Source organism: Amborella trichopoda, chromosome 2, assembly GCF_054954075.1.
Source record: "Amborella trichopoda isolate Santa Cruz 75 chromosome 2, AtrichopodaSantaCruz75HAP2 v2.0, whole genome shotgun sequence".
Classification (NCBI taxonomy): Eukaryota; Viridiplantae; Streptophyta; class Magnoliopsida; order Amborellales; family Amborellaceae; genus Amborella; species Amborella trichopoda.
The window spans coordinates 66,753,671-66,770,600 of record NC_142337.1 but is presented as its reverse complement, the minus strand read 5'-3'; the positions used below and the strand labels follow the sequence as shown (position 1 = coordinate 66,770,600).

Below are 16,930 nucleotides of genomic sequence, written 5' to 3'. Positions count from 1 at the left end.
CATATCACTGAAATCACTAATATGAATTTCACTAAAACCATTAATAACAGTCACTTTCAATAACATTTCAACCAATCAAACATTTTGGGCTCAAATTTAGAAAGATAGCAATTCGTAAAGACATTCTAGCATAATTGCCAATCTAATATGTATAGGAAAACTCTTATAGAAATTCAAGAATACGGAATTATCACAATTTATGGGATGTTAATTTGCAAATAAACATTTTACAACAATACTATAATCAATTACAAAAATGTCAATTTTTAAATAATAAGGCAGTCATTTGCACATGAATTTTACAATATCTAAATATTCAAAAGCAGTAGAAGGAAATATCACTATTTATTAAAAACAGACTATTTTTCAGGAAGATGATGTCACTTACCCACAAATACTTGAGAAGGAGCTTCCGATAAAAATTCGGCTAGAGAGAGGAGTTCATTGTGTTTCGACCAGAGAGAAAAATCTCATAAGTTTTCTAAGGTAGGAGTCCTCATCTCTCTGAATTTAAATTCTACTAATATATTATTTTATTCTTTTATTACGTTACAGGTGTGAGCGTTAGCTTACGCTTTAAACGACTAAAGCCCACCACGTCCTTTAGTGGACGTGGCAAGAGCAAAGAAGCAACAAAGCTTTTAAACGAAAAGCTTTGAAAAGTAGAGATGGTCCCTAAGGACCATCATGTTCAAACGAATCATCATGTATTAAAAGTTTATTTTCTTCTTCTTTTTTTTCTTTTTTTTTATCAAAAGTTTAGGATTGTTACATTCTTCCCCCCTTAAAGAAATTTAGTCCTCTAAATTTGTGTACCTGATTATTGAAAAATATTTTTAAATTTCCTAAAAATCTTAAACTTATTGCTCTGATACCAATAATTGTCACACCCCGAGATGTGACAGACAAAACATATATACATCTATTGATAGGACAAATTTACAGTGGCGAGGTCTTACAAAGTAACAAAAGAAAGTTTAAGCAAAACTACAATATCTTCCCAAAGTTGATCTTGACGAGGACACAAATGAAACCGCAGTTATCCTGAAAAATGTTTACCATAGTTTGATGAGTTTCGCCACTCAGTAAGTGATCATCATAATCTTAAAAATAATCATGGTTGAAAGATATCAATATTTTCCAAAAAGAAGATCTATTAACAGAAATGCATCAACAGTTTCACTTTCAATACATACATAATTAAGTATAATCCGAATAATTGAAATGCACATAACACTTTAACGCGTCAATGCATAATTCAAAGGATTTCACAAAATACCCTACTGGCGTCCCAAGTAGGTCACCTATATACCCCATCAGCGTCCTGATAGGTCCACTTAATCCCTATCGGCGTCCCAGATAGGTCCACTTAATCCTTGCAGGTCCACTTATACCTCACCGGCGAACCGGATGAGTCCACTTAATCCCTACCGGCGTCCCGGATAGGTCCACTTATACCTCACCGGCGAACCGGATGAGTCCACTTGCATACTTAAATTATTTCAAAATCTCTTTAAACATTCGAAAGCAGCAAATATCATGTACTCAACATATCACTGAAATCACTAATATGAATTTCACTAAAACCATTAATAACAGTCACTTTCAATAACATTTCAGCCAATCAAACATTTTGGGCTCAAATTTAGAAAGGTAGCAATTCGTAAAGACATTCTAGCATAATTGCCATTCTAATATGTATAGGAAAACTCTTATAGAAATTCAAGAATACGGAATTATCACAATTTATGGGATGTTAATTTGTAAATAAACATTTCACAACAATACTTTAATCAATTACAAAAAATGTCAATTTTTAAATAATAAGGCAGTCATTTGCACATGAATTTGACAATATCTAAATATTCAAAAGCAGTAGAAGGAAATATCACTATTTATTAAAAACAGACTATTTTTCAGGAAGATGATGTCACTTACCCACAAATACTTGAGAAGGAGCTTCCGATAAAAATACGGCTAGAGAGAGGTGTTCACTGTGTTTCGACCAGAGAGAAAAATCTCATAAGTTTTCTAAGGTAGGAGTCCTCATCTCTCTGAATTTAAATTCTACTAATATATTATTTTATTCTTTTATTACGTTACAGGTGTGAGCGTTAGCTTACGCTTTAAACGACTAAAGCCCACGTCCTTTAGTGGACGTGGCAAGAGCAAAGAAGCAACAAAGCTTTTAAACGAAAAGCTTTGAAAAGTAGAGATGGTCCCTAAGGACCATCATGTTCAAACGAATCATCATGTATTAAAAGTTTATTTTCTTCTTCTTTTGTTTTTTTTTTTTTTTTTCAAAAGTTTAGGATTGTTACATTCTTTCCCCCTTAAAGAAATTTAGTCCTCTAAATTTGTGTACCTGATTATTGAAAAATATTTTTAAATTTCCTAAAAATCTTAAACCTATTGCTCTGATACCAATAATTGTCACACCCCGAGATGTGACAGACAAAACATATATACATCTATTGATAGGACAAATTTATAGTGGCGAGGTCTTACAAAGTAACAAAAGAAAGTTTAAGCAAAACTACAATACATTCTCAAAGTTGATCTTGACGAGGACACAAATGAAACCGTAGTTATCCTGAAAAATGTTTACCATAGTTTGATGAGTTTGGCCACTCAGTAAGTGATCATCATAATCCTAAAAATAATCATGGTTGAAGGATATCAATATTTTCCAAAACGAAGATCTATTAACAGAAATGCATCAACAGTTTCACTTTCAATAAATGCATAATTAAGTATAATTCGAATAATTGAAATGTACATAACACTTTAACGCGTCAATGCATAATTCAAAGGATTTCACAAAATACCCTACTGGCGTCCCAAGTAGGTCACCTATATACCCCATCAGCGTCCTGATAGGTCCACTTAATCCCTATCGGCGTCCCAGATAGGTCCACTTAATCCCTGCAGGTCCACTTATACCTCACCGACGAACCGGATGAGTCCACTTAATCCCTACCGGCGTCCCGGATAGATTCACTTATACCTCACCGGCGAACCGGATGAGTCCACTTGCATACTTAAATTATTTCAAAATCTCTTTAAACATTCGAAAGTAGTAAATATCATGTACTCAACATATCACTGAAATCACTAATATGAATTTCACTAAAACCATTAATAGCAGTCACTTTCAATAACATTTCAGCCAATCAAACATTTTGGGCTCAAATTTAGAAAAGTAGCAATTCGTAAAGACATTCTAGCATAATTGCCAATCTAATATGTATAGGAAAACTCTTATAGAAATTTAAGAATACGGAATTATCACAATTTATGGGATGTTAATTGCAAATAAACATTTCACAACAATACTATAATCAATTACAAAAATGTCAATTTTTAAATAATAAGGCAGTCATTTGCACATGAATTTTACAATATCTAAATATTCAAAAGCAGTAGAATGAAATATCACTATTTATTAAAAACAGACTATTTTTCAGGAAGATGATGTCACTTACCCACAAATACTTGAGAAGGAGCTTCCGATAAAAATTCGGCTAGAGAGAGGAGTTCACTGTGTTTCGACCAGAGAAAAAAATCTCATAAGTTTTCTAAGGTAGGAGTCCTCATCTCTCTGAATTTAAATTCTACTAATATATTATTTTATTCTTTTATTACGTTCCAGGTGTGAGCGTTAGCTTACGCTTTAAACGATTAAAGCCCACGTCCTTTAGTGGACGTGGCAAAAGCAAAGAAGCAACAAAGCTTTTAAACGAAAAGCTTTGAAAAGTAGAGATGGTCCCGAAGGACCATCATGTTCAAACGAATCATTATGTATTAAAAGTTTATTTTCTTCTTCTTTTTTTTTTTTTTTTTTTTCAAAAGTTTAGGATTGTTACATTAACATTAAAACAACATTTTCTGATTGATTTTTGAGGTGCAAATGTAATTCTACATTTTCAGGTTGCAACCTCATATAAACTTTTTCCTTGTTTAATTGCAGCAAATTTTTTTTTTGATATATGAATCATACAAGTATAGTATATTTTTAGGAAAATAATAATCTCACGGTAGTAAATATATTTAATACTACAAATTGTAACTATTTGGTTATAAATACTGATAGTAACACAAATAAATTAGTTTTATTATAATTTTCAATAATGATTATTGAATTAGTATAAAATATATACTAATATAATACTACAATTGTCCCACGTTTCTCTCTCTATTCTCTCTCTTCACCGATATTCTTATGTACCTACTCTCACTCCTAATAAATCAACTTTCCTAAAATTTCTCTCTTAATAAATCTCTGTACCCTTACTATTTTCTTTATTTTCTCTATCCTTATTAATATTCTCACGTACCCCATTCTCTCTTTTTTCTAATAAATCAACTTTACACACTCTCTCTCTTTCTTAATAAATAAATTTTTCTAAAATTTATTTACCTCTCTCCCCCCATGTTTCAAAACTTTTCTATGTTATAACTTCCAATTACCTATATTATACCTTATTTTCTTTCATATTTCAATAAAAAAAAATTATGTTTAGTGAGCATTTGAATATATACTTTATTTTCTTTCATATTTCAATAAAAAAAAATTATGTTTAGTGAGCATTTGAATATATGATATAAAATGTAGCTTTCTATTTCATGTAAATTTCTTTCATATATTGGAAATCATTAATGTTATTGTTTTCAATTTTAAATAAATTTTTTATATTTTGTGTAAAAATTATTTAATTTATGTCAAGAATGATATAAATGTAAATGCAAAAAATAGAAAAAATATAATTATAGTTAATCATGAATACAAATTATAGAGGTACTAACATAAATGAAATTATTTTGTAGAAATAACTATCTTAAAATCAAATCACATCAGTAAATAAAAAATTAGAAAATTAAGGTATCATTATGATTAGTAATTACAAAAAAGAAAGAAAAACAACAACTCTTCCAATTTGCTTTCTTCATTTCTTTTTTTCTTCTTCTATTTCTTTCATTCTCTATCTTCATTTTTTTTTATAATTTTTCAAATTCAAAATAAAATAAAATAAAAGAAGAAAATTGTTACTATCATAAAAGGAAGAAAAATAAACAATACCAACACTATGATTAGTTTTATTGCAATAGATACCGGTTTATTATAATTTTATTGCATCATGTGACATATTTTTGTACTTTCATGTTTTCTAATTTTTTTAATTATTTTTACTTATAAGTGAATAATATATGTACTTTTGTAATTAAAAATAAAATTAATTATATTAAAAATAATATAACCGAAAATATAAAAATCGAAAAATAATTACTAGCAATACAAATTATATAAGTTAAAATAGTAAAACTTATTGCTAAATGAAAAAAAGAAAAAGATAGTTTTTTTATTGTTTTTCTTTTTTTGTATTTTTAGTTTTGTTAATTTATCAAAATAATACTAACTTATAAATAAATAATATATATTAATATAAGTAAAACTAATTTAGTGAATGATATAATTAAAATTTAAAAAACATAATAAGGAAATTTTTGGGCTTTGTTTGACCTATAAATATGCAGAATGCATTAAATTAGAATAAAAGAAAAATATTTTCTTATTTTTGTATTCACTGTATTGTTTTTCAATTATTTTTATCTAAAGCCAGTAAGGTAGGTCTATCTTCTATCTCTATAATTATATAATTATGTGAAGATGGATCTATTAGAAGCTCTTTTTATATAATCCAAAGTCCTTTCAAAACATTATTTTAAACTAAAAATATATTTTTATAATTAAATTAATTTTACGTAAAACACACATGCATATATCCAGTTAAAATAATGTGGGCATAATCGAAAGTTCTTTTAAAATATTATTTTAAACTAAAAATAAATTTTCATAATTAAATTAATTTCACGTAAAATGCACGTACATATCCCTAGTTAAAATAATGCGGGTATAGACACTCACTCTCATAGTATACAATCCCGAAAATCGTCATCCAAAGTTCCCCTCAAGGCTCACATTTGACCCTGTGAATGCTACTCCAAAGGATTATATGGAAACCACAAACCTTAGTCTGATCACCATCCATTTCAACAATGCAGAGTTCCAGGAGACCCAATTAGCTTGACCACCGTCCATCTTATTTTAACAATGAACGATTCCAAGGGACCCAGAGTTTTGTATCGTGGGTCTCCCTCTCTATCCATCATCATCTGTCCCATCAACAACGGTGATGACCTTAGGACTACCCTACACTCTTTCCATACTCCTCCGTACTATGATTGAGTATACTTCACCGCTATAACCGACTGTATCAGGTGGTGGTTTTTATATTATCTATCTGGCACGCAGTCATGGCCACCTCTCTATTCTATGATTTAATAAATGTGGATTCATAGAACCAAGCGCCATGAAATGGGGCTCGTGCTCGAGCTCTCTAGTTGGGGTTTCGCTTTCTTTAACACCAGGCTTTTGGGTCGATTCTCTATTCAAATCCATGTTTCTTTTGTCTCTAAACACGACCAGACACTTCTTCAACTGGATTTTGCAGTACCGCCAAATACAGCAGAGGTACCATCAAATACAATTATGGTTTCAATCTATGGCCAAAACCACCCTATGTGACGAGCTTTCAGTATCTACTTTTTTGGGGCCATGGGCCTGCATGATAACTTTGTTCAGAGTTGGGTGAACTGAAAAATATAGCGGAAATTGCTTGATTTAGAGGTAACTGTGGAAACTCTTACTGAATTAACATATTGGGTTTTGCATTTTCCCTTCTCTTTGTTGATTGGTTCGATTTGGAAGTCCACTAAATTTAGTGGAAACCTCCCAATATTGCAATAAAGAGGAGGAAAATTTGCCAAAACCGATGAAGAAGCTTTGTTTCGGTTTCTGATGGGTTGGTTATTTTGGGCATGTTTTATTTGGGTTTTGCTTCCAAAAATTACTTTAAAGGAGGCTGTACGGAATAAACGCTTTCAAGGAAGTTAAAGGCCCAATTTTCCAGGCAGTATGGTGTAGTTACAGAGAGGTAAGTGATGATCCAGACACGAATAATAAAAAAAAGTGATATCACCCAGACACGAATGAGAATAAAAAAAAAATGGTATCCTTTTTTAATGGATCCTGTAATTAATGTTTCTTGAAGTTGATGTATTTTATTACATTTGGGATGTGTGGTTCTTTTCTTAATAGAACTGTGTTTGAGAGCTTGGAGACAGAGGAGTCCTAATATTTAAGATTTTCAGATAGTGGGTAGTTCTTCAGATGAATCATCTGTAGTATCAGTCAAGGGGAGCTGGAGAGGAGAAAAAGGAGACTTAAAGGTATGAAGAATGTTCCTTTCTTACTATTTTCAGAAACAATGTCCTTGTTAAGAGAAGAAACATATTGAAGGAAAGTTCATTCGGGGTATTTGCTTCTTGCCAATTTGAGTTATCTATATTTTCCCAGTGCTGAAAACATAGCCTGGCTGGAAGCAATTGGGGTGTAAGGTTTGTGTATCCTATTTATTAGAGCTCTTCTTACGGTATCAGTGCTGGAAAATAGAGTGGACTCAGAAGTTACTCTTGTGTCTAAAAGGTTATGGTCTTCTGACCATTTATTTTATCACTGGTTCATCTTTGATAACGACAAGTATTTTCGAGCATTTACCTGCTGTTTCCTGTGGAAGATAATTCCTGTTGCCTAAAACTTGCGTGGGAGAAATTGGGTTTGGTTTTGTGGCCTTCTTGTTATCTACTCTGGTAAAAAATGTCTACTACTAGGCCCACCCAATCTTCAAGCAGTTCTAGCAGGTCCAAGCAAAGTGAAAGAATTATTGCACAAACCACTGTAGATGCAAAGCTTCATGCTGAATATGAGGAGTCAGGTAGCTCCTTTGATTACTCCCGATCAGTGGTAGTGAGCAAGGATGCAGCAGTGGATTGTCCTGGTTCTGAGAAGGTAATGGCTTACCTTAAACACATACAAAAGGGTAAGCTGATCCAGCCATTTGGGTGCCTTCTGGCTTTAGATGAGAATACTTTCAGGGTCATAGCATATAGCCAAAATGCACCCGAGATGCTCACTATGGTTAGCCATGCAGTTCCTAGTGTTGGGGAACAACCCACTTTAGGCATCGGCACTGATGCTCGGACCATTTTCACAGCACCAAGTGCTGCTGCACTTCAAAAAGCAGTTGGTTTCGGAGAAATCAGCCTTTTAAACCCCATATTGGTCCACTGTAAAAGCTCAGGTAAACCCTTCTATGCCATTGTTCATAGAGTAACTGCTGGTTTAATCATAGATTTCGAGCCTGTTAGGCCCTCTGAAGTTCCCATGACAGCGGCTGGGGCTTTACAGTCTTATAAGCTTGCAGCCAAGGCCATTTCTAGGCTTCAATCTCTACCAAGTGGCAACATAGATAGGTTATGTCATACTGTGGTCCAAGAGGTTCATGAATTGACTGGTTATGACCGAACCATGGCTTACAAATTTCATGAAGACGATCATGGTGAGGTTATTTCAGAGATTACGAAAGAGGGTCTTGAGCCTTATTTAGGTCTTCATTATCCAGCCACTGATATACCCCAAGCTGCCAGGTTTCTATTCATGAAGAACGGGGTTAGGATGATTTGTGATTGTCGAGCTCGACATGTTAGGGTTTTCCAAGATGAGAAATTGGCATCTGACTTGACCTTATGTGGCTCGACTTTGCGAGCCCCACACAGTTGCCATTTGCAGTATATGGAGAACATGGATTCAATAGCTTCATTGGTCATGGCGGTCGTTGTGAATGAAGATGAAGAAGAGAACATTGCAGATGGTCCCAAGAGAAAGAGGCTCTGGGGCTTAGTGGTTTGCCATAACACTAGCCCAAGGTTTGTTCCTTTTCCTCTTCGATATGCCTGTGAGTTTCTTATGCAAGTTTTCGCTATCCATGTGAACAAGGAGGTGGAATTGGAAGCTCTAGTGAGGGAGAAGAACATCTTACGCACTCAAACCATGCTATGTGACATGCTTCTAAGAGATGCTCCTCTTGGGATTGTGACAAAAAACCCAAATGTCATGGATCTTGTTAAGTGTGATGGAGCTACTCTTCTATATGAGAACAAGCTATGGAGATTGGGTGTAACTCCAAGCGAGGTTCATATACGTGATTTAGCTCGGTGGCTCTCTGAGTATCACACTGATTCCACTGGCCTAAGTACTGATAGTCTTGTTGAGGCTGGTTATCCTGATGGTGTCTCTCTAGGGGACTTAGTTTGTGGAATGGCAGCTGTAAAAATAACTGAGACAGACATGCTTTTTTGGTTTAGGTCTCACACTGCGAGTGAAATTAGGTGGGGTGGTGCAAAACATGACCCAAATGATAAAGATGATAAAAGGAGAATGCATCCAAGGTCTTCGTTTAAGGCTTTCTTGGAAGTTGTCAAGACCAGGAGTTTTCCGTGGAAGGATTATGAGATGGATGCAATCCATTCTTTACAATTGATACTTAGAGGATCATCTAAGGATATGGCAAATTGCAAGAATACACAAACCGTGATTGATGCGAAGCTGAATGATCTTAAACTTGAAGGTATAAATGAGTTGAATGCGGTAACGAGTGAGATGGTGCGACTGATAGAAACAGCTAATGTGCCAATTTTTGCAGTGGATTCTGATGGCCATATTAATGGTTGGAACACAAAAATTGCTGAATCAACGGGATTTTCTGTGGAGACTGTCCTTGGGAAGAATTTACTCACACTTGTTGAAGATGATGCGGTGGACACTGTTACGGAAATGCTTCGCAAGGCCTTGCTGGGTAAAGTTTCAATCCATAACTGTCTTTTTGTTTCTCCTTATGGATATGTAGTTTATTAGTTTATTCAGTTTTCAACCCATTGCTGGCATATGACCTTTTACCTCCTTAATGGATTTGGTTATTAATGGTTTTAGACCGTGTATTACTTGGGAAAAAGGGACCGTTGTTTATGCACTTACAATTCTTCCAATTTTTGATCTCTATTATGACTGATATTATAGATACTTATGTTCAAAAGACCAAAATGAGATCATAACTACAATGTTTCTTCTTGATACCTCCCTCTCTCTCTCTCTCTCTCTCTCTCTCTCTCTCTCTCACACACACACACACACACACACACACACACACACATACACACACAAACTCACACACACACACACAGTGCACAACATGAACAACTTCCACTCTCTCTTGGATTAAAAATAAATTCTGGAACCTCTTCATGTTTATGCGATGCACTTGTCATCCTCTGCTTTTAAATTTTACCATATGTTGCAATGGATTGAACAGGCGAGGAAGAGCAGGGTGTGGAGTTTCAGATGAAATCCAACACTTCCCATAAAGACAATGGTTCCCTTGTCTTGATCGCAAATGCTTGCTCAAGTCGTGACTTCCAAGACAACATTGTGGGTGTGTGTTTCATTGCTCAAGACATAACGGGACACAAGATGGTTATGGACAAGTTTACTCGAATTCAAGGGGATTACAAAGCAATAGTTCAAAATCTAAATCCTCTTATCCCCCCAATATTTGGCACCGATGAATTTGGTTGGTGCTCAGAGTGGAACCAGGCCATGACCAAGCTCTCTGGTTGGGAACGGGAGGAAGTTATGGACAAGATGTTACTGGGTGAAGTCTTTGGAGTCCATGGTGCTTCTTGTCGAATAAAGAACCAAGATGCCTATACAACCCTTGGAATAGTGTTAAATAATGCATTCTCAGGCCAAGATACTGAGAAGGTTTCTTTTGGTTTCTTTGCCCGTAATGGGAAATTTGTAGATTGCTTGCTATCAGTGAGCAAGAAACTTAATGGTGAGGGGAATGTGACGGGGGTTTTCTGCTTTTTGCAAATTGCGAGTCCTGAACTCCAACAAGCATTGCATGTTCAGAGATTATCAGAACAAACAGCTGCAAGAAGGCTAACAGCATTGGCTTATATAAGGCAGGAGATAAGAAATCCCCTTAGTGGTATTATGTATGCTAAAAAATTGTTGAAGGAGACTGACCTTAATGATGAACAGAAACAATTCATCTATAACAGCCAACTCTGCCAACGCCAGATTTCTCTTATTCTTGGTGACTTGGATCTCCAAAGCATTATTGATGGGTATGTGTGTGTGTGTGTGTACGCCCGTGAGAGAGAGAGAGAGAGAGAGAGAGAGAGAGAGAGAGAGAGAGTAGTCTTCTGTGTGTGGGGTAAAAGCCTTACTTTTTTTGTTCTATATGTTTCTTCCAACATGTCTATTCCATGTAAAAAGTGTTATTAGTATCACAACATCATCGTCATCCAAGCCTTATTGCAACTATTTGGAGATGGCAACAGGAATCCTGCTATCAGCATCACATATTAATGGTAAAAAATAACAGAAATGAATGGCTTTCATTTTCCCAAAGCATAAAAAACCATAAAAGGGGGTACTGATACATGAGCACTGGGTATATAGCTGATAAGTATTCTGATTGAAACTTCTAAACGAGCAATTTAGCCTCTTTTTATTTAACTGATGGCCAATAACCATGTTATATTTTAATTTCGGTCCCTTTGTTTTTTTTGGAAGTAATAACCAGGGTTAACTCGAGTCCCAAAAATTAACCAATAAAAAATGTTACTATCAAAAGAATATATGCACACCAAGTCTGTTTTCGAAAATTTCATTCTTTGTGAGTAATGGTTGGGATTCCAATGAAATATGGTTTAATTTTTGTGGGAGTAGTTAACTGGTGTTTAAATTTATTGCGATGCAGATATGCGGAGCTGGATACTGTGGAATTCACCTTTGGAGAGGTGCTAATTGTGGCCATGAGCCAAGTCATGATAGCAAGCAGAGAGAAGGGGATTCAGATAGTAAACAGTTCTCCAGAAAAAATGATGTCCGAATGCCTTTATGGAGATAATCTGAGGCTTCAACAAATAGTTAGCAATTATCTACATAACGCTGTAAGGTTCACACCATCACGAGGCGTCATTGAGGTTACCTCGAGTCTAACCAAAAGTCCTTTAGGAGAAAGTGTTCATCTCGTGAATCTTGAGATCAGGTGAGGCTAATGATTTGATTATATCTGAGCATGTGCTTTTCGTTCTATTTTTCTTTTCTAAATATGGATTGATTATTGTGTGATTACTTAGTTGCATAGCCTTACTGCTTGTTTTGCATGTAACTGAATATTTCATGGGTTCGATATGGAATGATATCCTAACTTAGGGTTGAAGCTAATATTGTGATCCTTCCATGTCATGTCAAATGGTTTCATCCATTTACGGACATATATATGCATGCGTCAATACATACATCTACAAACACATAATATACATGTACATGTATACTGATTAATTGTGTAGATTTTTCATGTCATGATTGTTGAATTGAAATTAACATTGAACGATTAGCAAGGCCTAATCCTGTTGTTTGGTGTTAGTCACAAAAGTTATTTTCTTGAGTATGGTGCTAAATGAATAGTTTCTTGTGGATAGGATTGAATTGTGGAGATGTCTGATTAGTGTAATCTTCTGATTGTGACTCTGATTATCTATTGTGTGTTTGTTTGAGACATTTCTTGTTTTTCCCCATCAATCTACAATATTGTACACAAACATATACTTTGAACTGTTCTTTAGAAGATGAACCACTCAAAGGATGAAAAAGGGTACATAAATTCCTTCATTTGGATCACGGTCGTCCATTGAAAAGATGGAGAGTGAACCTACGAGAACATGACAAGACTTGTAATGTTATCTCCCAAAATCTCATTGGATGGTGATGGCTCCTATGAACTATGCAAAAATATACTATGCTGAATCACTATGATATATCACATGCATAATATTAACACTTACTTTTTTTTGTTTCTCTCTTATATTATGATAAAAAAGGATAACTCATACTGGTCATGGGATACCGGAGGAATTGCTGAGGCAAATGTTTGAGATCGAGCAAGAGACAGGGGAGGAGGGTGTTGGTTTACTTGTTTGTCGCAAGCTCCTTAAGCTTATGAACGGCAACGTTCGCTATCTTCGAGAGGCTGGGAGGTCATCATTTATCCTGTCAGTTGAGCTCGCATCGGCACAGAAGTCACCCCAAGCTGTGCAGTTCATGTGAGTAGTTCAAAAAAATTTCAGGAGGTCTCCCAGAGAGAGGATTTGGGGGCTTTTGTGCTTGGGTCAATAGGTAAGTTTACCACGTCTTTTAGTCTTTTTCTGTTTCTTTTTGTCTCTGCAAATTTGGAATTTAAGTGGTTGTGTATGGATGTGGTGTGCACTCTTTTGAGATGGTTGTCAAAAGTTTGAAGTTTTATGGCATAAGGTGATGCAGTTGCTGATTATCTCTAGCGTGTATGCTCCTGGCATGGGCATTGCATCGTACATTGTTTCTTTTATTTTGAAAAATGAATGTGTGAGAGAGTTCTCTTTTATTCTGAAAAATGAATGAGAGAGAGAGAGATTATCCCTTTTATCCATGCATGCACAGGCAACATTAGGAGGGCTGGCAACTGGCCGAGCCAGTCCAAGCTCTAGACCGGCCAGAGAGCAGAAGAGATAATAAAAAATAAGGGCCCGGCCAAGCCTGTCTTGGCCTGACTCTTGGGCCACATTTTTCTAGGCCAAGCCCTAGTTTTTTAGGGTCTAGTCTTTGATGCTAATCGGTAAATATGTGACATTTTATTTTACCGGTATGATGTTGCCTCCAGTAACTTGGCGTCTACTGGCCGCTCTCGTAATTTGGTGAGTATCGGCAATTGCATGACATGTTTTAGGACCCGAAAAGGCACGTAAAATTGTCACTGTTGGTTATCGAGTTGCATATCGATTGCAATTGATAAACCGTTTTGAAGGTTAATAATTAAGGCTCGAATGGTTATTAATCTTCATCCATCCAACAAGTACATTGAACATTCGCATTGGGTGAAACTGAAAAGGCATTTTTCTCTATAAATTAGAATTGGTTCTTTTTTTAGTACGAAGTTTTCTACCGTGCTAAAGTGTTTTTGAGAATTTTATCTCTAGAAAAAAAAAAAAAAAAAGAAAGGGCAACTCCACGGTGCAGATCTTGCACTACTCGTGCTCTTGTATTGGTGAGTATGCACAATCTTATGTTATCTTGTTTCTGGAGGATAGATTTGTTCGGAGAATTTAGTTGTATGTCGATTCATGTAAGTAAGGGACAAATATTGTCATGTGTTGATAGCAATTTGTTGGAGCCTAAAAACATAATGAGTAACAAAAGCTCATTTCTTTTACCCCAATTGCCCCACCAATTTCCAGCAGTCATAACTATAATGTGATGAACAGGTTTAAGTAGAGGGATGCCAAGTGGGGTGGGCCCAGGCCACTGGGCTTAGCTTCGGGCTGGGTTTGGGCCATATTTTAAGACTAGTGGTGAGGATTTGGGCCTAGGCATGCCATTGGTCGAAGATTTTACGATGCCATATTAGAAGGGGAATCGCAACGATTGCATATTAATTTTTAAATTTTAATTGTTAATTTTTAATTTTTTTTAGTGCCTTGACGACTTGAAATTTGGGTTGTTTACTCATCTCAATTGGTTGAACCTAAAAGAAAACAAGAATCGGGTAAAAATACAAAAAATTTAGTGGAAATATACTTACATTTATCAAAAGTTTAGAAATATCCCACTTTTTTAGTATTTTATGCATATACCGTTTTCCGTGAAATTTTACTTTTTCACAATATCCTCTAATTGAAACTAGGATTATTTTTCTTGCCCAAATAATAGTTTAGAACCGATAGTTTTGTGCTTATATCTCTAACTTGACTAGTTCGGATTTGGTAATCGACAAGCACCAGCTTAGAATTAGTTGTGCTTAGTGTTTACAAAATTGAACCGGAACGGTTAACGGAACATGAGTCTGGAAGCGGTTTAATCAGTTTAACCGGTGAACTGATTGATTCGACTGCTATAACCGGACAAGTCTTGGGCAGTTAAAAAAGTATTAAAAAAATAAAAAAGATACAAAAAAATTACTAAAATATGAAAAGCATATAAAGAATGATTAAAACAAAACATATTCAAATGAAGTTGAAAGTGAATGAAAAAAATAGATTTTAACCTATTTTATATTTCTCAATAACTATTTTTAAAAAAATTTAAAAAAATATGGGAAAATATAAAAGTGAGTATTAATGATCAAAATAATTTTTAATTTTTACCATAATGTAAAAAATATTTAAAAATGCATTACAAATCAAATTCCCTATTTTTGAGAATTTATATACATTTTTTTGATTTTTTTTTTTAAATACCAGTTGATCACCTAACCGTCCAAAGCAGAAATCGATCTAACCGAGTGGTTAGCGGTTAGATCAAGCGATTTTACGAACAATGGTTTTGCTTCACTGCAAACCGGTTTATAGTTACAAACCGTATTCGATTTTCAAACACAAAATAGTTTTCAACATCTAGATATCCTCATCGGCAAGGACTTCAGTAGGGTTCTGGAAATTACTGTAGGAGAACAAACTTTAGATGGTGTTTGAAAATCAAGCATAACCGGAACTAAAAACCGAACTGCTTTGTAACGCCCTTTCCGAGAGGCGAACATGGCTGCTGATTGCCCGGCAAAAAGTGCTGCAACTATGGCTCAAGCTATAGTTGCCTTATCCCGCAAATTTGGTAATTATTTTCATTTTGTAACGTTGTGAATGCCCCTCTCGAAAGGGTCGTGTAGTGCTTGTATTAATAAAAAGTAAAAAAAAGTAGAAGCTCGTCATCCCCACTGATTTATCCAAAAAAAAAAACGTGTGCGGTACAATTAGGGATAAAGCTATCTCGAAATGGTCAGTACTGAACTGCTATTTAGCTAAAAAAAAGGAATCCCCAATTCGAACTTAGGATATTTCGGAAAATAAAAATTCCATGAAAAACACATGTAAAATAAAAAATTGTGGGATATTTTTATAATTCTTATAAATATAAGGCATATTAGGGTTAGAATCTCAAAACTTTATTATAAATATATCTGAAGCCTTTACCCTTTTGAGTTATAAACTTATAGGGTTGTATATCATGAGACCATTTATTTTTGGTGCAAGATCACAATTAATTTTAGCTGTCAAATATAAGTCTAACAATTTAAGTTATATCACAAAGTTTTTTTTTTAAAAAAAAAATCGAGTTTTTAATAATTGTCAATGACATATCTCCAACCACCTGATTTCACGTCCAGCAATAAAAAATAATTGTGACCCTTGTATAAAAAATAAAAAATGTTGATGTAAAATTTTCCCTAAATTTACAATAACATCACCTTATCCTTCTTTCTTTTTTACGTGGGTCCCGTACTCATGGTAATCACCAAATTTTACATCCAACAATAGAAAGTAAATTGTGACCATATTGTACCAAAAATAAATATATTGTTGTAAGTTTTTTAAAAATTTATACCCTTTCGTTTTTGTGGGTAATTTAGTGAGGAAAGTATTCTCACCTATTAAAAATGATTTGTTCCACCTGCATCGTGTCTTACCTTTACTCCACCGGGTAAAACCCGCTTGCGTGAATAGGCTACGCGGAATTGACCGCATATGTTGACCATTCCCAATTAAATCCTTTTCTCTCTATTTTTGCCTATAGCCAAAAGATTTTCCCTTGTGGGAGTATACTATCTATCCCTTTCTTTGGTAAAATTTATATTAGTAATATTCTCTAGATCCCCAATTTTCGGGTATGATATGTAGAGTCAAGCCATCGATCTCAAAAAAAAAAAAAAAAAAAAGCTCATTTTTTATAATGCCCGAAAGAAATAACATCTCAAGATTGCACAAAAACCCTCAGATTTTTTGGAAAAAAAGTCTATATATTCAAAAAAAAAAAACTGAAAGAATAATTTTATTGAGTATGCTCCATATTTGGGGCTTCTCGCTCTCTCCTCTCTTTTTCTAAAGGGCAATAAGGCATCAATCTTAAACAATCAAAAGGTGTACCTTTAGATTATTA

At 34.6% G+C, this 16,930-nt stretch overlaps 1 protein-coding gene across 4 annotated transcripts; it reads left to right on the top strand.

Moving 5' to 3' along the window:
• The first annotated feature begins 6,278 nt into the window (after window positions 1-6,278).
• Window positions 6,279-13,298, top strand: PHYA (phytochrome A). Of its 4 annotated transcripts, XM_088859619.1 has the most exons (6): window positions 6,862-6,995; window positions 7,213-7,290; window positions 7,418-9,755; window positions 10,269-11,085; window positions 11,724-12,014; window positions 12,850-13,298. In XM_088859619.1, exons 3-6 carry the CDS (start codon window positions 7,718-7,720, stop codon window positions 13,073-13,075), a joined length of 3,372 nt encoding a protein of 1,123 aa, XP_088715745.1. In that variant the 5' UTR covers window positions 6,862-6,995; window positions 7,213-7,290; window positions 7,418-7,717; the 3' UTR covers window positions 13,076-13,298. The 4 variants fall into 4 exon arrangements, with proteins under 4 accessions (XP_088715744.1, XP_020520478.1, XP_020520476.1 ...); XM_020664819.2 differs by having other exon boundaries at window positions 6,307-9,527; window positions 9,603-9,755; XM_020664817.2 differs by having other exon boundaries at window positions 6,369-7,290.
• Window positions 13,299-16,930: the final 3,632 nt, after the last annotated feature.